We start from the raw sequence: 22,004 nt of genomic DNA, 5'->3' as shown, positions 1-22,004 counted from the left end.
TTATGAACTGTTGCTTTTAGCTGTGCTGTTGACAAAAATGACATCTACTAATTTGTTAAGGTCTGGAACAAAAAGAATGCGAATGAAAAAGGAAGAAGTCAGACTGCTAAGCTTCCTCCAAGATTTGCCAAGAAGCAGGCTACGGGGACCCAGCAAGCACAGTCTCCATCTGCAGCTCTGGCCGCAGCTCCAGGCCCAGCTTCAGCCGCAGTCCTGACCTCACCCTCCACGCCACTTCCAGCGCCAGCCTCGGCGCCAGCGCCAGCCTCCACCTCAGCCCCTGCCCTCTCCTCTTCAGTCCCAGCGCCAACCCCCATCCTTGCCTCAGCTTCGACCCCAGCCTCTGTCCCCATCCTAACCTCAGCCTCAATGCCCATCCTCGCTTCAGCCCTGGCACCAGCTTCAGCTCCAGCTCCAGCCAGCTCATCCCCACCCGCTGCAGCCCACTCAGCCCCAACTGCCCCAGCCAGTGCAGCCCCGGTCCCAGCCCCAGCCGCACTCCCAGCCCCAGCCCCACTCCCAGCCCCGTCTCCAGCCCTAGTCAGTGTCCCAGGTCCCACCACCTCCGCCCAAACTCAGGGACAGACTCACAAACCAGTCCAGAGTCCACTGCAGACTTCAGCACAGCCTCCAAAACAGCCACCACCTTCCATTAGACTACCTTCCGCCCAGACACCTAATGGCACAGATTACGTAGCCACAGGAAAGGCCATCCAGACCTCGCAGTCACATGGCACTCTAGCAACTGAACTATGGGATAATAAGGTGGCCTCACCAACTGTGCTGAATGACATCTCTAAGAAATGTAAGTGTGTGACAGAAGTGAGGGCTGGGAATGGCATTGGAATATTGGGATTTGTCTTCAACTGTTTTTATATATTCAGCATTTTTTTCCCTAGCCATCTCCTTTTTCTTAGTAGGAAACAGTAATTTTAATTTTTTCCTAACTTTCCTAAATCCTTGAGTTCTGGAACAGCCACATTTATGGACATTATCTTATGTTAATAAAGAAAAGAAATACACAGTGTTTTGGGGAGACTTAATATTTCTTTTGGTACGTAAGAGTCTCTTCAAGTCGGATGTGAAGTCATTGTTTTATTGTCTAGCTCCCATTAAAAGATAAGGTTAAATAACCTATTATTAGCTTCTTAATTTTAATGGTCACACTTCCTGTGGCTTCCTCTCTTCAGTAGGTCCCATTAGCCCACCACAGCCGCCTTCAGTCAGTGCCTGGAACAAGCCTCTAACGTCGTTTGGATCAGCTGCTCCATCAGAGGTAGGAATCAGCTCAGCGCCTAGGTGGGTCGCTGTGGCAGAGTTTCCTTCAAACAGTATCTCAGGCTTGAGCACGCCTGCCAGTCACCTGGGCGTGTGCTTAATCAGCAGCTTACCTGGACCCCACCCTGGAGACCCCACCCTGGGTTTCTGATGCGTTAGTCCCAGTGGAGGCCCGAGTACCTTTCTCACAAGTTCCCGAGAGGTGTCAAGTCTGCTTTATAGGCTGCTTCTAGTTTTTAGACAGGTTAACATTTTTTGAATTCAGTCCCAGGGAAAGTTCTTGTGATGCAGAGGATAATATAAGGGCACTTAGTATTTTCTGGACTTTTTACCACTTTTTAGCTTGTATAATTACTTACAAAGAAGCAGAGTTTGTAGGTTGTTCTAACATAATTTCTCAAATGTGCCTTATCGGTAAATGACTTTTTACCAATTTGTCATTTTTTTCATTGAGCAAACATTTGTCAAGCACTTGCAACATACCAGGCACTGTTGTAACTATGGGCTTATAAATGGGGGAAGCGGAGGCCTTAAATGAACGAGGAAACGGGAGGCAAAATGAGAATAGAGAGCTTAGGGGAGTTCTGCTCTAAATGGGGAGCAGAAAAATGATACAGCAGATGAAGATGTAGTTGAGCCTTTGTTACAGAAGCCTTCCTGCTACCCCTGCCCCACTCCGCCTTCTGACTTAGGTCTGGGGTAGGCCTCATCGTGTTCCACAGAGTTCTACAGAGAAGCACCTTGCACAGGTAGAATTAGCAGTCACTGGATTCAGCATGTAAGATCCTCAGTTTAATTTTTCTTCTCGTTGGTATTGACATTATGATTAGTCATAGAGCAACTCATAGAAAGTAGTTCAGGATTTTTCACACTGATATCAAGGGTGAAATGGAATGTTTCTTTTTCTTTGTTTTGGATGTTACACTGGATTTAATAATTTTATTAAAATGTTTGGCCCATTTATTTTAAATAGACATTAAAGTACAGGAATAATAATTTCTTGGCACTCTCAACTGCAAGATATTTTTGCATCCTGTAAGTTTGCAATACTAAAAGGTATTTTACTTTTGATTCATTTCACAGGATGAAAAAATTTCTTAATAGAATTTCTTGAATGACAGTGAAATACAGTTCTCGATGATTTGTATTTTGTTTAATACTATGAATGTTATATTAACTGATTCACAGAGGTCAATATTATAGTATAATCTAAGCTTTATTATCCTTCCTTATATTTTCTAAACATTTTTTGTTTCAAAGGATATACTCTTCTTCCTAAAACTACTTAATATTCTCTAATAGTCCTGTTAACTCAAAATCTATTTTTCCAAATTCTTAATTGTTTTTACACATAAAATCAGTAGCTTTTAGTCATTAATTATTTAACTATTTTGCTCTTCCACTAACTACATTTATACTGAAATGACTAGAATTTCAGTGTTGACTAAAGCACATGGAGAATTTTTTTCTCAGTTACATCGATAACGTTTGCTTATATTTAAATGTGAATATTCAGATATTAAATCTGAATGACATGCCTCATTAATACTGTGGATATTGTTACACTCATAAATACAACAATAACATTACAGTACTTGATTGACATACTAAGTTTAGGGATGCCAAAACTGATGTGAAGTAGTGATTAGATTATAAGATCAAAGCTTTGTCCCTAGTTTTGTTATTTACTCTTCCATGAAAAGATTAAATGATTGTTGCAGGCGTCTTCTGGCTTACAAAGCCCTGTGTCATCTCGCCTTCTGCTTGTTCATCTTCTTACCTGCTGTTCCTAATACCCGCTGTGTCCCAGCCACACTCGCCAGTTTTATTCCCGACCTTTCCACTCGGTGTTTGCTCCGCCAGAAACACTTACCACTGATTTTGTCTTTTAGATTCCGTTTCAGTGTGACTTCCTAGGGCCTTTCTTTGTCTATCAATCTGAAGTAGCTGAACTGTTTTAATTTTTGTATATCCCTTATCTGACTTTTTAGTTGTTGATTTTCTCCATCCACTATAATGCAGGTTCAGCACATTAGATTGATTGCTCGTGTCTGTCTGCATCAATGCCAGGCAGAAAAAAGGTGCCACTTACGTGTACTGTTTAATTGGTGAATGGCTCTCTAAGGGTGTGCACTCCATTTCCAGTCACTGCCGTGTATATCATTTCATTTTCAGAGCACGCTCAGCAGTCGTGACACTGGTGTTGCCATCTTGTCCTCATTCATTCATTTTGTTTGTTTGTTTCCCCATTCACTTATTTATTTGTTAGCAGTTTATTTGTTGCTGGTGGTATCTTTGTGTTTTGTTGCTTTTACCTTGTTTGAAATGATGAAATAACTTGAGGCGGTGATTTGCCTGTGATCCCAGTCATGAAACATAAAGCCAGGACTTTAAAAACTTAAGTCTTGTCCTAGTTTTGATTTTATCAGTTGTTTTCTAGTGTATGCAAGTCAGTAGTGGTCCACGGGAAGTTTCCTTCAAACATAATCGGTGTCAGTTAACTTCAGTTAATGTGTAGATTGCTTCAGACCTCCCATTACGCTTCTAAAATACATGCTGCTACCGAAATTGCCCGGTCATATTTGAACTCTGTTTTCATAGCAAGTTTTTAAATATTCTCTTACCAGGGAACAAAGAATGGTCAAGAAAGTGGAGTTGAAATTGGAATTGACACAATTCAGTTTGGTGCTCCAGCTTCAAACGGGAATGAAAACGAGATTGTTCCTGTGCTTTCAGAAAAAACTACTGACAAAATACCCGAACCTAAAGAACAACGGCAGAAGCAGCCACGGGCAGGCCCTATCAAAGCCCAGAAGGTAAATAAAATTCCTGATCCAAATGTAATTGCATAAAAGCCACTAACACTTGTGGAGAACAAGTAACAGTTTTAAGTTGAATTTCGTTTTCAATGGATGCCTTTGATCATGATGCCTTTTTGTTATAAACATTGAATTTAGCTTCCGGATTTGAGTCCAGTAGAAAACAAAGAGCATAAACCTGGTCCTATTGGAAAGGAACGTTCATTAAAAAATAGAAAAGTAAAAGATGCCCAACAAGTGGAGCCGGAAGGACAAGAGAAACCAAGCCCCACTGTCGTCAGAAGTGCAGATCCTGTGACAAAGGAAACCAAAGCAGCTTCCGAAATGTCTGCTGAGATAGGAACAATGATCTCGGCGTCATCTGCAGAGTATGGCGCTGACGTGAAGGTGAGCGTCATGCAGCGATCCCTCGTTCAGGTGGCACAGACTGTGTCTAAAACAGCAGCGATCGCTCTGCCTGAGGCATGTAATTCTGTACACTGTATGGGTTCTTATTTCTACAGAGATTATATTTCATGTGCATATGATCTAATGCAATTCCTTACCATAAATTTTTTTCTGTCGAAATTACTCTTAATTCTGGACCATTCAGTAGTTTAAAATGAAAAATGTCTATGCACAAGATTGAAATGCTTTTCATTGGTTTCGTAGACTTCGAAAGAATTGCTCTATAATGCTTTTTCCGTTAATGGAGTTACAGTGGAGCCTTATCTTGCCCACTAGTGAGATTTCAAAGTTAGGAGATAAGGCAAACTTTAAGAACCCCAGCAGAACCAGTTTTCTTCTGAGCTTGGAACAGATCACTGTGCTGTTGGCTGAGCACCAGAGAAGTCGTTGACTTGTGCTTAGGGACCAAATTGAATGAAAGATGCATATGTTTAAAAAATGTTCATTAAGGCAGGTAATACCGAGTGACTTGTAGGGACTAACACTTGTTGGAATAGGAAATCTGTATCCACCATTTCACGTTCCCTCTGGGACATACTCTCATTGAGAAGAAAGCTAGATAGAATCTTTCATGTTATTTGAATACTTTTCTCTCTTTAATTGACATGAAACTCAGTGCATGTAAGTAAAAAGCTCATGTGATTCTGCTCCACCAGAGTTAGAGAAGAGTTTCATGATTATAAACAAGGAGTTTATCCTAAAGCCTAATAAATTGTGACAACTAAGATCTTGACATTCATTTATCTACATAGTTTTATTTTGAAGAGAATAAAAAATCAGTAGTTGAAAGTAAACTATAGATTATGATAGATTCAGTATGAGAACCACACAGTCCTTTTAGTAATCCACAGAAGTAAACATTTAGTCCCTAGTTCTGTGCAGTGCATTTTTTAAAATGTGCAGCACCCCATCATTAGTTGAAATGCTGTTTTAGTGATGAGTTCATGTTTGCTTTATCCCACTGTTGATCTTTAAGTTCAGATTCGAGTGAGTTAAATCTTAAGGTCTGCTCTCCTCTCCTGCTTTCTTCCAAACCAACTCTCCAGCAGTTAGGCTGTCATTATAAAGTGACTCATTAATTCAGTTTAAAACGTATTTTTTCTGTTACTACTTCACAGGAGTCTGTAACAGACTATACTACACCTTCCTCTTCTCTACCTAACACTGTGGCTACTAATAATGCAAAGATGGAGGATTCTTTGGTTAATAATGTAAGTAATCAACCTGAGAATGTGGCAAGTTGGGATAGGAACATGGCTCTTGTTATCTCATACATACCATATGACCAGTATTTAACTCTTCTCAGGGAAAGAGTTGATAGCAAATTTTTATTTAGAAGCACTGTAATAAAATTATAATTAGCAAAAATAGTCAAAGTTGAGTTTTGGTTTTTCCTCTGGAAGTCATTGGCTCTCCACTTCAGATCCAGACTGTGGCGTGTAGGCGCATTTTCATAAGTACTAATCCTGTTAACCTGGTTTTGGTAAGAATTTTTGTTCTTAGTGATCATGTTCTACAGATTCAGCATTTTATTTTGTTAGTAATAGTGTTTGTGAGTGAAACCTTTTTATAATGTAGTGAAAGCTCACTCAGAGCATTACCAAAGATTCCAGTATTCCTGTTCGAATCAAAAACCAAAAATTATGCTGGGCCTTAGCCACTGCATTCCTGGTGTGAAGACTGAGCTGCTGTGTGTTTAAGTACCTCAGAGCCTCTCAGACGCTCTGTGAGTAGGTGACAGTGAGTCATGTACATTCGGCTGAAGTTTCTAGGGCAACCATGTTATAATTCAAGATTGTGTTAAAGATCAGTACAGTCTGTCTTTCCACCTCAGTTCACTGACTGAAAAATTAAAAGCCCAAAAAAGTCAGGTAACCTGCAGTGGTATTTTAGAAGTGACAAGTACAACCCTTGTCATGGAGGGCAGGTGTGGTAGAAATTCAGTCAGCTGCTTTCTTTTTTTAATGTAGCCCTCCGTAATAAGCCAGGGCTTATTCTTTTGGGGAGAAAAATTTATAGACATATTAAAGGTCTTTCACAAAGGACTTTAAGCTTTATCATTTTGAGAATAAAAATCTTGATTGTGTCTTCTTACCACGTTTTTCCTGTGCTTTCTGATCTTTCCTCTAGCGTCAAGTCTGTAGACTTTCAGAAAGGTGAGGTACTCAGGGATCATTTACTCCAGTGTTGTAGTCCTGCTGAAGGACTCTTAATATGTAGCTGAGGAAAAGGGGGAGGGGAGTGAGACCTAAACTTTCTCTTTTTGATGGGAGAGCACTTTAGGAGCCAATTAGTGCAATTTGTCCAACTTTCAATGTTGTAAAACTTCATGTGCCAAAACCGAGAGAACAGTTTGAATTTATTTAACTTTCTATAGGAATTAACAGAAAACTTGGGAAGGACCGAAAGACTTCCTGGCAGATTAAGTGCTAATGTCACTAGGCAGATTGTCAAATATCAAATCAGTAACATCTCAATACAGCTTAATTATCCTTGAATTGTGATGTCTTGTTTAAAAAAAATGTGGAGGCTGTTTCTTAGATGTTACTTTTTTAAGAAAGTACAAAGCACTTTCTGCCTAACTGCCCTCTAAAAATATAATTTATGCAATATAAGGAAGGAAAGATCATTATTGTCAGAACCTTTTAAAGGTCATTGAGAGTATCCATATGAACATTTTAATGTTTTCTGTGTGGTCTACGAGGCTGACATACATAGTGCACAAAGAATTGAGGAGAAAAGAAGGCCCAGTCTCGTGTATAAGGGAGGGGGTCCACATTTGATTTTTCGTGGTGTATCTAGGGTGTGTTTGAAAACAGGAAGATCGGCTTGGGTCAAGGAACGTTATAATGGTCATCGACTTGGAATGGTTTCACAGTGTTGCTTATTTGTGCCCCGTGTGGTGGTGATTCTGAAAATGTGTTAAAAAACAATGTGCTATGTGGGAATAATTTTAGGATCTTTTGAAATGTTTTTGCTTGCTTCATTAGTCTGTTTGGGGGTTCCATTTTATGCATAAAGTTTTTCTGTCTTTTTAAAAATTATACTTTAAAAAGGCTTCTCCCTCTTGCTGAAGCTTAGTGTACTTTTTTAGGATCTGTCTTTGTAGTTATTGGTTAGTGTTACCCAGTGTGACACTTGTTTTGAATCTCAAATGTCTTGAAGATTTATGCAAATGGTTTTTTATTACTATTATAGCACTGCTATTGTAAAGATTTACAAAATAATCTTAAGTAGTCCATGGCACTGTAATCTCCGTCAGGTAGTCCAGAGCATCAGATATCTGACACCTCGCAGCAGCCCAATCATTTTCCCTAGGCAACCGAACGAGCTATCAAAATATACCATTTAGTAAATGGTACATAATAAAATCTCAAGATCCAGAGTCTTAGAGGGAAAAATGAGAAAAGGGTAGCGAGTTTCTAATATCTTCAAGTTTCTAACAAGATTTGCCGCGATTGTGTCATTACTGTGGTAGAGTCATTCACTTAGTATAATGCAAGTGGAGGCTGATACTCTATGCTTTCCACCCAGTATTTTGTTCTTGAATCTAGTTATTAGAAAGGTGGCTATTACAAGAAAGAGATGAATTTCTTACATTTACACTGTCATGTTAAATGCTTCTGATAGAACCTATGGATCCCATAAATGGTACAAATTGTATTCCTTAAAGCTTTGTTATGCTGTGTATGGTCCAGGGACCAGCAGCATCAGCATCACCTGAAAGTTTGTTTGAAATGCAGAATTTCAGGCCTTATTCCAGACCACTTACATCAGAATCTGCATTTTAACCACATCCCGAGGTGATTTGTATACATATTAAAACGTGAGAAGCACTGCCTTCAAGTCTATACCTTATATTTGGGACAGACTCAGTTCAAGCATAAAAAGACAGTATTTCTCTTTGGAAGTTTTATCTAAACTGCCCAGAATTACCAGTTGCTATAAACACAATGTAACTCTAAGTAATCAAACATTCCCGTTGGCTCTGATTAAAACCAAACGCCCTTAGAATACAGTAGCATTATCTGTAATGGGGCTTTTGTGGCAGACTTAGTTAGATTGTGATATTTGTTGCTACCTTTTCAGGTGCCCCTGCCCAACACCCTTCCCCTCCCTAAGAGGGAGACTCTCCAGCAGAGCTCCAGCCTAACTTCAGTTCCTCCCACTACTTTCAGCCTCACCTTCAAGGTACGTACGCTCTCATCTCTAAGGGTCCTGGATACTGCATGCAAGCTCACAATATTCTCTTGATATTTCTACTCATTTTGTGTGGTAAGCAACAATACTAAGCTGAGGAAATGGAACGATGTCAAATTATACCTTAAAATTTTATTAGCTTCCAATATCACTTGGAAGTGACTTGATATTCTTATATCTAAAGTAAGGCCTGTTGTGCTTGTGAATTTTGTCTAAAATTATAGCAGAGTGTTTATAGCCCGTGTCTGTGCTAAGCTCCTCTTATTAGAGATTTTAATTTGTGGATATATTGTATATATATTTTTTTAAAAAACTAATTTGATATTGCATGCTTTTTTATCCTAAGTACAAATAATAAGTATGCTAATTTTTCTATCTTTCCTGTAAGTTGTAGGAATTAAATGAAAGCAGTGTAGTAGTTGCTATGAAGAGGTAATTGAGTAATACAGGTGATTTTGAATAGATTGTCGTTGAGTACTTTTTGAATAAAAGGGCCAAAGAGAAATGCATTTTTTAACTTCAAGAAGTTTAGGCATTTTTTTAATCTCCTATTATGTTTATAATTTTGAACTGTTATTAATGCTTTATTACAATTGAGTTCGAGAGCATTCTGAATCATTCATTCACCTGAAGTGCCCACATAGAATTAAGTGAGGATTTTTTCCAAGGCAGGTGTTTAACCTCTGTTACCGCAGTGCCTCCTATGGTGGGGCTGGTTGATGGCGAATCCTTTCACTGGTCGCTGAGTCGTTTTATGATGGCGGCCAGTGTTTATGTCTAGACTCTGCTTCAGTCTCCAGCCTCTTGACTACTTGACCTCTTGCCCCCCCCCCAGCTGTTTTGTAAGAGGCTTGATAAATACAAATTTGAGACTATGCAATTTTGTAAGACAGCCATCTCCGCGTCGAGTCATCTCCACCTAGAGCCAGTCCTCCCGTTCACTCCTGTTTTCCGCTCAGCCTTTGTTACTCGGTTCTCACTTGAATGACTGGCAGCCTGTGCTTCGTATTACGTCTTACTTGTGTTCTTTACCGTTATACTGTTTAAGGCAATGGTCTAATATTACATAAGCAAATGTAATAATAAGGCTGGTTGTTAATTTATAAAAAGACTCAATCAACATTGCCTTTCCCTTAATGTTTTTAACACTCCAAAAAGAAACAGTATACGTTTAGAATTGAAATGACTCTAAATTAAATTACATTATCTTAAAATTCCTCTACTTTCTTTATTTTTTTACTTCTTCTGATATCTCTCTCTATTTAGGTAATACATGAAGTATAGAAACGTTTTTGACAGTATATTTGCGAAGGGGGGAAATGAGTATAGTTAAGTAGTTGCACTTTTTAGTTTCCTTGAATTTCCAAAAATAGATTCTAAATTTCTTACAACTCAAGGAATGAAGTGAAGCTAAATGTATGCAGCCTATATATTATGCAAGTTTGATTAGCTATAACTTATGTGCTTTCAACACAATAAAACTGATGTAAAAGGCATTGAACTCTGTAAAATTACTCTAAACCACAAAATCTAAGATAGTATAAGCAAAATTACATCATGTCTAACTTTCTAAGTTGTTGTTTTAACACACCCACCCAAGACTTTTGTTTTAAAATAAAACACATTTGAAACCAGCAAGGTGTTTGTGAAAAGGCAAGACACAGGCAAACATAACAGTATCTTATACTTTGAATTTATGAAGATGACATTAGTCATTAAGAAAAGGTTAAATTATATTTAGTATGTCATATAGGAAAGCAGGGAGATATATTTCTTAAATTCTTACAATTAAAATAAGGTTAAAGTTTTAAAAGTTGGTACTTCAAAGACCTACAAACTTTAACAATGGTATTAAAAAATCTTACTTGTAAAATGTACCCTCATACAAGTCATAGCCACTGAATTTTATAAACTTTGATTTTCCTCTTGGCCCAGTATTTTGACTAATAGAACTAATACCTTCAGAATCTACGTACCTCTTCCCTTCCTATTCAAGTAGCTGTAGGATGGTTGAGGGCCTGCATCTACGTTCCGCAGTCCAGTGTCCACGGCCCGTGTGGCGATCGAGCGCTGGAACATGTGTGCGTTAAGTGTAAGAGAAAATAGATGCTGAATCTGAAGTGGTAATTTCTTAAACCAATTAAAACATCTCGATGTTTATGTCGATTATTAGTTTTCATTATATTGTAGATTTATCGGGTTGAATAAAACATGTTACCAAAGTTAATGTTACCTTTTCATTTTTTAAAATGTGACCACTAAAAACTTTACATATGTGGCTGCATTGATGTCTGTTGAACGGCACTGCTCTAGAGAGATTGCAAATGGAATGCCTTTTAAGAAACGAGGAGACCATAGCTGAATCCAGTAGCCACAAATACACATGGCGGCGGTCGGCACCAGAAGGCTTGTCGAGGTCTTGTTGTGAAACACGTGTTTATGCTGCACCTGCGCCTGCAGCCTGTCTGGTTCCACTGCCATTTAAAACGTGCGCATGAAGCAGCCAAATGAAAGGTGCCATTTGAGAACCGTTGACTTAAAGAGCGGAGGGAATGAGTATTTTCAGAGGCCGGCAGAGCCTTACGGCAGCCCCGGAGGGGCCTACTGTGTCCCTTCCTCACTTGCTGGTGGGGAAGGGGACCGTGCTTGATGATACTGGAGCTGTGACTTTGTATTTCACTGGCCCGTTTGGCAAAACCATCAGCAAGCTCTCCATAGAGATGTAATTAAAGCCCACCGCCTCCCAATGCAAGCAGGAGAACAGGTAAAGGGGAAAGTAAAGGTTTGAAAACTCAAGCACCTTAATCTTTTATTTTTGTGGTCTTTGAAAGGTTATATTTGGAATTTAAATATAAGTTATATATGTACTTATGTATATATATTTATGTATATATATATATTAGCATAGTGGAGTTTTGTTTTTTGGGGTTTTTTTTTTTTTTTTTTTTTTTGCTTTAAAAAAATATCCATTTCATTGCAGATGGAGTCTGCGCGTAAGGCGTGGGAAAATTCTCCCAACGTGAGGGAGAAGGGCTCCCCGGTGACCTCGGCAGCTCCGCCCGTCGCCAGCGGCGTCAGCAGCAGCGCCAGCGGCCCGGGCACGGCCAGCTACAGCTCGTTCTCCAGTGCGTCGGTGCCGCAGATTCCTGTCGCTTCGGTCACTCCCACGACATCGCTGTCAGGTAGGGGGTTCCTTTACGTGTCTTCAACCTTCCAGATTTCTTAGGGTCATTTTCAGTTTCTTATCCCTCCCCCTTCCCCCCCCCCCCAGAAGAGTATTACTCATAAAAGGCAGAAGATTGTGCTGGAAGCATCGGCTGTTTTGTAGACATCTTGCCATTCTTGCCCCCGCCCCTCTTTGCTCTCGCAGTGTTAGTTGAGCGAACATTTATTGACGGCTTTCTGAAACACTTTGCCAGGCCTTCTTTCCTTGCCTCCCACCCCCTCTCCCATTGCAGGTACTGATAAGTAATGGGCGAAAACATCTTGTTTCTCTCTAAATCTTTCTATAAAATTCACCTTTTGATATTTATTTTTTCACTCATATACAGCTAATTAAAACCAGCTCTGAAAGAATACATTCACATAGTTTTTAAATATTTTGCAGTCTTTGTCCAATATGAAGGAGCTATTGGCCAAAGTCTGTTGGGTTGACATTTTCTGATGAAGAGTTAGCGGTAGAGAATGTCCAGTCTCTGTTTTTTGAGTAGATGGTATCCACTGGTTTTTGCTTTTTGTTTCGCTTTTAAGGTGAGTTCCTTAAGCACCCCGAGTTAGAAGGATTTTTCTTCCTTAAATTTTTCACGAGCAGTGGTCGGTCCTTTCATGGAACTGAATTCCATTTTAGGCTTCGCAGTTCCTAGGGAAGCACAGGGGCCTGTGACAGCCCTGAGGCAGGGAGGCGCGCCCACCGCACGGGCAGCCGTGCGTGCGTGCGTGCGTGCGTGCGTGCGTGCTGAGCTGACCGCAGTGCTCCTTTTCAGTGGTTAGTCATTCTCGCCTAGTTTTTTACGTACCAAAAGAACTGCTCTTTGGGTTGTACTACAGTTATTTTGCTGTTATCCGGAATCAGAAGTATGTATTAACAGAAACACAGAGATCCAAATCAAAGCAAGAATTCCGGCTGCCCCTCCTCCTCCTTTAAAACCTGGGCAGGCATTCCTTACCGCCCATTCGCAGGCATTTTCATCATGCTCACTGGCTGGAGCCTGGGCCTGAGGCCACATGGGTGGGTAGTGGGCGGGGCTGTAAAGCAGCCCGGAGGGAGAGTGTCCTAGGATGATCAGAAATACAGGGACTGAGAAGGTTGCTTGTTCTTTCATTGGGACCCAACCTCTTCCCTTTTTCCAGGTCTATAGTTTTTCCACACTCCTGTCAATGAGGGTGAATTTTTTAACAAGGACCCTCTTGTCATCCTAATGATAGAGACTCAAGTAGAAGAACAGGGGTACCTTGGTCTTGGTCCTGTCTTAGAGAGAACATCATGAAAATATGTCAAATAATGACAACTTCCTCTCACTTTTTAAGCAAATACCAGTAATGTCATTTACTCCAGTAACGCAGTCACTGTAGCTCATTGATCAGCAGACTTGACCCTTCAAGTTATGTGATACTACTTATTGTTAATAGTTTGTCTTTAAGGAATATACAAGGGGGGTGGGGGGAGAGAGGAAGAAGTATAGAGGTGAGGTAGTCATGGTGATGTATATATGCCTCATATCCTGAGGGACACAGAGTGTGTATATCCTGAGCTGCAGCCTCTAAGTCCATGGTGAGCATAAACATTAATTTTCTGGTTTCCGGTTGGTGCTTGAGTTATTTTACTGTGAACAACAGCGGCACTTCGTAAAGTACTTCATCGTCCCTTTATTTCATCCCTCTCTAATCTAGGCGCTGGTACCTACACTACCTCTTCTCTGAGTACAAAGTCCACGACCACGTCAGACCCTCCTAACATCTGTAAAGTGAAGCCCCAGCAGCTGCAGACGGGCAGCCTGCCCTCCGCCAGCCACTTCTCGCAGCTGAGCTGCGTGCCCTCCCTGATGGCCCAGCAGCAGCAGAGCCCACAAGTCTACGTGTCGCAGTCGGCAGCAGGTGAGGGGTTTGGAACCAGGCACAGGAAATTGAGAAAACAAAGACTTTTTGGATGCTTAATTTTTTTCTCTTCTTAGTTACCCTTTCGAGTTTGAGTACTTTTTTTTTATCTGTTTTTTGCAAATTGATTTCCTGACGGAATTGACTACTGTCCCTCTTCATTGCGCATTCTGAGACTCTTGACCGTTGTGTCTTCCACACCTATATGAGACAAATTAGGGACTGACGATTTGCAGAATAACTTGTGCATTTGATGTTATTCCAATTATATTATAAAGTTTGTTATCTGAAACTTGACAAATGGATAATAAAGTTCATGGGAAGGAATAAACCAAAGATTAACAAAGAAGACAAAAATTTGTTTGGGGTGGAGTAACTTATATTACTAAATATTACAGCAGTGTGAACTGAGTCAAGTAGTAAACAAACATTTGAATAATATTCAGACTTATTAATGATTTAAACCCAAAGTAAAAGAACAGTGAGTCTATACCTTACTTTACTAGGTGGGGAATAGTAGAAAGATTGATAATGCCCAGCATCTTTAACACCCAGTATCTGTGAGGATCGTGGGCCTTACTATTAGGCTTTTAAAGTACCTCGTTGGTGAGCATATAAATTGACATGATTCTTTTAGAAAAGTATCTCAGAATATTTTCTGTGTACATACTCATCATATTAACAGTTTCATGGTTAGGAATCTCATACAGATAAACTTACTTATTAATCAGAAAGAGATGTTTGAGAGAGCTTATTCTTTGCAGTTTTGTTTATAATAGTGACAAATTAAAAAGAAAAACTCGGGAAGTTCTTCAAAACATGAAAACAGCAAATCACAAAATAGGATATATAATACATAGACATCTGTTAAAAGTCTATACCAAATTCTTCCAATTATTAAATGTCAACTTATTTTCGAAATATGTTGCTAAATTCTAGTAGATAAATTTAAAATTGAAGTGAATTTGCTGTTAAACAGGTTCATTTTCAATTTTAGTAGAATATATAAAATGTTACTGGTTTATGCCCCATTGACAGTGAATGAGAGTGTCTGTTTCTTCCACCTTCACAAGTGCTAGTTTCGTTGTTTTAATTTGCATGTACCTGCCTGTGCTAGAAGTTTTGCATCTTTTTGCCTTTGCATCTTTTCACATTTCTAGGTTTTTCTGGGTTGTATTAATTTTCAGAGAGCTTACTCAATTTGAAGTCTGCTACAAAATTTAATTACTGTTTGGAAAAATCTGAAATTAGACACTTGTTACTTCTTGTTTTCACAACGGTCCATAGCTCAGATCCCAGCTTTCTACATGGACACCAGTCATTTATTCAATACCCAGCACGCACGATTGGCTCCACCATCGTTGGCCCAGCAACAAGGCTTCCAGCCAGGCCTTTCTCAGGTAAATGTCACAGACTTCTTCTATCCTGTATTTGTTTCTTGACATTTTTAGGGTGTAATAATTATCTTGGGCTACAAATAATTGACTCCTCAAAGTTACAGTCTTGTATTAACAACATGGGACAACCCTTTGAATTTCTTGATATGTATTAGCAAAATTGTAAAGCTTCCCAGATTTGTCAAAGCTGAATGATTAACAACATAGATCAAGTAATGGGTTGAAAGGGAAATTTAAATTTAGATCTTTATATTCGGTTTTGTTGTAAAAGGGAACTGATACATGGCATTAATCTTTTATTCCCGTCATATCTCAAGTTTTTACTTGCCCAGATGTTTTGAGTTGTGCATACGGTGTTCACATGTTGTTTTTCTTGTTTTGTTTTGCTCCTCATTGCAATGCAGCCAGCTTCAGTGCAGCAGATCCCCATCCCTATCTACGCACCTCTGCAAGGACAGCATCAGGCCCAGCTGAGCCTGGGCGCCGGACCAGCTGTCTCCCAGGCCCAGGAGCTATTCGGCTCGTCCCTCCAGCCGTATAGGTGGGCTGTGCTGCGTGGCGTCTGTGTTTCCGGGCACAGGGCGGTTGCTGAGCCTCCTTGCCTCTCCTTGCAGCTCCTCCCTCCCCACTATGAGCTGTGTTAAGTTATTCATTGTGTTGATTATGTGTCACGAACCTCAGCCGCCAGTCATTTCAGTCAGACTTTATTGAACAAAGTCAAGACTCAGGGCTTCTCAGAGAAGGTAACAGCATCTCTGTAACAATTAGAAGTCACTGCAGAGAACTGCTGCAGGGCCTAGACGCCTCAGGGCTGCCTTGCTGTCAGCCCCTGGGAACCCCGGGCTGCTCTGTGCTACGAGCTGAGGCAAATGACAGCAGTGAGGGGGTGGGGCAAGGCGGGATGGGACAGGAGGGGGAGTAGAGTGTCAGACAAGGAAGGGAAGCAGGGCCGATAGTGGCGGCAAGTGTGCTGTGTCGTGGGCAGGAAAGCCTTCTTTTGAAGCGGTCACAGTAAGTTATCTTTGCAATCAAGGAAATAATGGAAACTGACCTTTGTGGAACTTGCCCTGTATGTGAAACTCTTCAGCCTTTAACATGCAGTAACGTAGGACATGCTCTAAGGGAGCTGAAGTCATCCCCGTTTGATATGCGAGGAGCTTAGGACTTGAAGGCGGTTTTTTTACCTAAGGTTACATGGCAAATAAGTGACAGAGCCTGGATTCAACCCTAGGTGCCTCTCAGCTCTAACTTAATGGGATGATGGAGGATGGGCTGAGCATCACCGATAGCAGTGATCCTAGCGTAGCTGTCATCCGTACGGTAGTGGCTCTACGCCATCGATCAATCAGTACTTTCAGGACATTTAGGATAGTTGCGAAGTTATGCATTTACTTTTGGAAACCTGTTGTTTTTTGGTGGGGTTCAGATAGAATTTCTGTGCTTCATAGATTAGAATTGGCATCAATTGATATGTAGCTCAATTTCTCTTAGATTACATAAATTTATTCTTAAAGAAGCTAGGTTCATCTAATTAACTTTCTTAACAGAGCAGAATTATTAGTAAACTTAATAGGCCTCGCACTTTTATTTTTTGATTAAAGGTTCTCCAGCAGAGTTCAGTACTTCGATATAATTAGTTGTATAGAGTATGGTTTATTTTCTGGTATATGTGGTCAAAAATAAAACTTTAAAATAGCAGGTAGGTTCATTGTCACAAACCAGTGCCCTTTTAATTGGTACTGGCTTATGAATTGTTGGTAAGTCACAGCTACTTCGCAGCTCTGCGAGAAGGAGCTCACCAGTGACGTGGTGACGTGTTCCGTAGCCACGGGGGACAGAACAGTGCGGTGACAGTCTGTATCTGCGACTCCTGTTTTAGCCATTGCCTTGGCGACCGGACCTGTTTAGTAGCAGCGCAGTGTGTGCTGCGCCTGTGGTCGTGGCTCCTTTGTTGGAAGACACAGGTTTAGACTTTGAGGGGAGTCTCTACGTACCCCATCGTGCTGCTCCTCCTCGTCCTCCCCCAGTCAGCACGCGTGTGTTAACAGGGAATCCCTAAGTTAGTTTCTGCCAGCACAGCATGTTAATAACACGCTTATGTTTTCCCGTTTTTTTAAAGTATGATCGGAGGCCTCTACCCCAGAGAGTTAACAGGGCAGCCTGAGGGTAGATCCCAGCTTTGTATTAAAAAAAAATAAAACCTCAAATGTGAACACAGTATTATGAACCGTTGTCACCATGGTGCATATCGCATTCCTGTGACTTACTTATTTTATAACTAGAAGTTTGTATTTGATCCTGATACTGCGTTGCAGACTTTAAAGTTGCTAATTGAGTAGATCTTAAAAGTTCTCATCATAAGAAAAACTGTAGGGTTACAGGCATTAACTGGACTTGGTGTTGCTCATTTTGCAGTAGATGCAAACACCGAATCATCGTATGTAAAATGTTATATGTCCGTTATACCTTATTTAAGGGAAATGGCTTCGTGGCTAATCTGGTGGGGACCGCTGCTCTGCTCCATTGACAGAGGACTTGAGGCCTCTCGTGAGCAGCGGGCGAGAGGGCAGCGGGGACATGCGGGCACCAGCAGAGCTGCGGAGGTGTGGCCTGTCAGCGCCACCGCGAGGACAGGAGATTCAGTTCTACTGTCTACCGGGCTTCCCAGCAAAACTCGAAAACAGACTCATTCTCATTGTTCAGGAGGAGAAAATCTTCCCAGTTGCTCAGGAAGAGTAACCCTTTTTCTAGAACTTTTTAGTTGTGGAGCTTCACTGTTCAGGGGGCTCTAAATCTTGAAACAAGTGCCTAAGACACAGTCTGCATTCTCTGCCTCAAGAGTTCTGGATTCCAGATAGCATCAGCTTGTAATACGAACCTTTTCTCTTCAATCCTGACGTAGATCTCAGCCAGCCTTCATGCAGAGCAGCCTGTCCCAGCCGTCCGTGGTCCTCTCCGGCACCGCCATCCACAGTTTCCCAGCTGTCCAGCACCAGGAACTTGCCAAGGCGCAGTCGGGCCTTGCCTTTCAGCAGACTTCAAATACTCAGCCCATTCCTATACTGTACGAACATCAGCTGGGCCAGGCATCGGGGCTGGGGGGCTCCCAGCTCATCGACACGCATCTCCTCCAGGTGAGGCAGGGGCCAGAGCGGGCACTGGCATTGTGGTTTTTTTGCTGCAGATTATATAAGGACAGCTTTTAAAGAAAAATGTTAAAAGACATCAAAAACAGACATGGACTATAGACCAGTGGTTACCGGAGGGTAGGGGGTGATGGAGGAGGGGGGAAGTAGACAGGGTAAAGGGGGTCAAATATGCGGTGACAGAAATCTAACTATGGGAGGTGAACACACATTGTAAATATATATATATATATAAAAAATATATATATATGCGCCTTATTGTTAAAGTGTATAGCTGAAACTTACTGAATTTCGTTAACAAGTGTCACCATAAAAAATTAATTAAAAAAATAATAATAAACACATTTAAAAAAAAAAAAACACCAAAAACAAAGGTCTTCCTCTTTATCTAATACTAAAATTCTTAAGAGATTGCCTGGGAGCCACAACCTTGATACCTGAATTGGAAATTTTTTCAATCTTATTGTTGTTTTTTTAATAATTTTTTTCTAGGCTAGAGCAAATCTTACCCAGGCTTCAAATCTTTATTCTGGACAAGTACAGCAGCCTGGTCAGACAAATTTTTATAACACTGCCCAGTCACCGAGTACTCTCCAGCAGGTAAACTATGGCATGGTAAATTTCCTCAATTTTCTTTATTATTATCATTATTATTGTTGTTACTGCTTTTGTTATTGTTTGGGAATTTAAACAGAACCAAGATGGGGAGCTGTGCAGAAGTTTTCTCTGAGGTGTCCTGGGAAATGACGTCCACACCCCACTTCAAGCAGCTGTTTTTTCTCTTTTGAATGGGTTTCCATGTAATTGTTTATTTTAACAAAGGATCCCATGAATATAAACTTTGGAAAGCCATTGTTCAGGATACACGGTTACGTGTAGTGAGGCAGAGACGAAGGCGGGCGAGACCGTCGTGCAGGTTAATGTGGTACGTGGGGCAGCGGCAGGCAGAGTGTGCCGGAGGACAGCGACACGCACGCTTCTTAAGTGTGTGAATGTAATCATTTTCAGTGAAAACTATTTTTTAACTGTCTTCTCCAGCAATGTCATTAACCGGCTTGCTCTTTAAAAGTTGGTGGAGAGCTAAGGGGGAGAGAAGCGAGCCTTTAGACATTTTCTCGCAACTGTGTCCGGTGGCAGTTTTACAGATTGCCATTCATGAATATCTTACTGACATTCAAAATAAATTGATGTTTGGGAAGTTGTGACTACTTTTTTAAATCGCATCCCTATGGTTTTATTGTATTTTGTGGTTGGCGTGTCTTATGCATTAATTCAGAGATAGTCATAATTATTTCTGTTACATAGTTTCTCCGCTGCTAATCTGTGTTATCGTTGCACCTTTTGAACAGTGGAGATAGTCACTAAGCAGAAGATATGTGAAATGTGTTAATGTTAGTAGATCGATGTATTCTGTGTGAATCGTACTCAGAAGTACTGGAAGGACTGTGTGTAGTTACAGGGATACGTTCAGCGGGCTCCGGGCAAGCAGATGGCTGCAGTCTCTTGCTTGCATTCCAGGTCACAGTACCTCTGCCAGCATCCCAGCTCTCCTTGCCTAATTTTGGGTCCACGGGGCAGCCGTTGATTGCTCTGCCCCAGACTCTGCAGCCCCCGTTACAGCACACCACGCCCCAGGCGCAGGCCCCCAGCCTGAGTCGGCCGACACAGGTCAGCCAGCCTTTCAGAGGACTGATCCCCGCGGGAGCCCAGCACAGCATGATCGCGACCACCGGCAAAGTGAGTGGAGAGAATTCAAGGCCACTCGTGTAGACGTGCACCTCCGCGTCATCCGTGCAGAGAAGACGCGTCGGGTCTCGCTGCCCTCTGGGACGTCCCAGACCCTGACGTGCTTGCTTTTTAGCAACTGACTTTTCATGTGTTTGGCCCATTCTGTTTTCACCTAGTAACGAAGCATTCACAAATTTTGTGGGAGAATTGGATTTACACAGTCTCTAAGACTGTTTGGCCACAAATTTGGCCTTCTTAAGGCCATGGTATTTGAAAGCTGATCACAGGGTTTCGGGACGCAGATGCTTTGCCCTTTGCTAGATTAAGCCTTCTCATGTCATATATTAAACACAGCGCGTTAGCTTGTGCAGTTGCAGAAATGGTGAGTTTATTTTATGCTCTCTCTCAGATGTCCGAAATGGAACTGAAAGCCTTTGGAAGTGGCATCGACATGAAACCAGGCACACCCCCCATCAGCGGCAGAAGCACCACCCCCACCTCTAGTCCCTTCCGGTAAAATGGGCATTTACACTTGCTTGTAGAATTCCCAGGTAACTGAGCACTGTTGGTTAGGTGCGCAGTCCGTCAGCAGTCCTGTGGTAAGCTGTTGAGACAGTCCGATCGATAGTTTTAACGAAAATGTTAAGCTGTTAAATTACTAAGAACGTGATTTATTATACTGTATTTTAAGAAAAAACCTTTTACCACCGGCACATCTGGCCAGTGCCCTTCTCGCCTCTGCCCCCCAACTTCTCCCCACCGCGGTAACGTGGGTGCCCCGGGGTTAAGCCGCTTCGGCTCCCCCGTCTGTGGGCCTGCCCGGCACACTGCCTCCGGCTCGTCTCAGGGCACTGTGCATCCGGCACCGCTGTACTGACCAGTGACGACTTCTTTCCAAGGGCCACGTCCACCAGTCCCAGCAGCCAGTCCAGCAAAATGAACAGCATCGTCTATCAGAAGCAGTTCCCGTCGGCCCCCGCCGCTGTGAGAATGGCACAGCCTTTTCCCACACAGTTTGCACCCCAGGTGGGCAGATCCAAGTGAGAATGGAGTCCTAACTCCTTCCAGATGATCGCTTATGCTAGTTCCCTGATCGTGTGATCTTGCCGTATTACAGCCAGCTTAGAAGCACAGATTTTAATTAGAAACAGTTTCTAATTTAACAGTAAATTTATGGCATTCATATATAGTGTCTGTAATTTTTAGCTAGACACAGGTTGCTCCTAAAGCAGACAGTAGAAATAGTCAGAAGGTTCCCCACACAGCTCTGATCATTTACTCCAGTTCTGTTCCTTTTATCTTTTTGAAAAAGTCGACTTTTTAGAGAAGGGTCCCAGTGCTTAAAGTTTTCCAGGTTTAAACGTTTTTGTTTTGTTTTTGAATTTTTTGTTTTTTTTGTTTTTTTACAATAACTGTGTAGTCGAGGTAAATTTTCCAAAAGATGTTTTAATATATTGTGAAAAAGTGTTGGCTTCTCTTCCCTTTGCTGATTATGGGGAAGGACTAACGAAAATTAATAAGAGCACTCACAAACTAGAATTGGTTCCTGAGAAAACACATATTTGCTGAATTGGCATTTTTTTTTTTTTATCTTTATTTATCTTATGTTTGTTATGGGAATATGCCTTTCCTACAAATATATCTTTTTTAAAAAGTATCCTAAGCAATAGCCTTTCTATCTCCCCTTCAGAATTTGTTGCCGAAATGCTAGAACCACAGCATGCTTTGCCTGACTTTTCTGTTAGATTCTCCAGGCGTGGCCTGTTGGTTCTTAGCCCCTGCAGTAGAATGGCGCCCGCCCACAAGTCCGGTCACCTCCCTCCACTGGCAGAATTGGTACAGATTTACTCTGGGATAAGCCAGCCCTGTCTAGTTGGCCAGAAAATTTTTTTAAC

General features: G+C 41.4%; 1 protein-coding gene across 14 annotated transcripts in view; it reads left to right on the top strand.

The window, feature by feature from the left end:
* The window catches only part of PRRC2C (proline rich coiled-coil 2C), a 71,114-nt gene that overhangs the window by 44,967 nt on the left and 4,143 nt on the right, over window positions 1–22,004 (top strand). For 6 of the 14 annotated variants that reach the window (XM_036234656.1, XM_036234658.1, XM_036234663.1 and 3 more), the window contains exons 19-33: window positions 61–805; window positions 1,191–1,276; window positions 3,906–4,094; window positions 4,236–4,484; window positions 5,663–5,755; window positions 8,634–8,735; window positions 11,725–11,926; window positions 13,635–13,838; window positions 15,126–15,238; window positions 15,640–15,776; window positions 18,138–18,369; window positions 18,874–18,996; window positions 19,900–20,118; window positions 20,519–20,622; window positions 21,009–21,135. In XM_036234656.1, coding sequence (XP_036090549.1) covers window positions 61–805; window positions 1,191–1,276; window positions 3,906–4,094; window positions 4,236–4,484; window positions 5,663–5,755; window positions 8,634–8,735; window positions 11,725–11,926; window positions 13,635–13,838; window positions 15,126–15,238; window positions 15,640–15,776; window positions 18,138–18,369; window positions 18,874–18,996; window positions 19,900–20,118; window positions 20,519–20,622; window positions 21,009–21,135 — 2,925 coding nt within the window. The remainder of the gene's footprint in view (window positions 1–60; window positions 806–1,190; window positions 1,277–3,905; window positions 4,095–4,235; window positions 4,485–5,662; window positions 5,756–8,633; window positions 8,736–11,724; window positions 11,927–13,634; window positions 13,839–15,125; window positions 15,239–15,639; window positions 15,777–18,137; window positions 18,370–18,873; window positions 18,997–19,899; window positions 20,119–20,518; window positions 20,623–21,008; window positions 21,136–22,004) is intronic. The other 8 variants (XM_036234659.1, XM_036234657.1, XM_036234662.1 and 5 more) reach the window with 4 other exon arrangements.

The sequence above is a fragment of the Rousettus aegyptiacus genome, unplaced genomic scaffold (assembly GCF_014176215.1).
Source record: "Rousettus aegyptiacus isolate mRouAeg1 unplaced genomic scaffold, mRouAeg1.p scaffold_m13_p_17, whole genome shotgun sequence".
In the NCBI taxonomy this organism is placed as follows: domain Eukaryota; kingdom Metazoa; phylum Chordata; class Mammalia; order Chiroptera; family Pteropodidae; genus Rousettus; species Rousettus aegyptiacus.
Note: the sequence above shows the minus strand (reverse complement) of the source record. Positions and strands in the feature narration are given on the sequence as shown.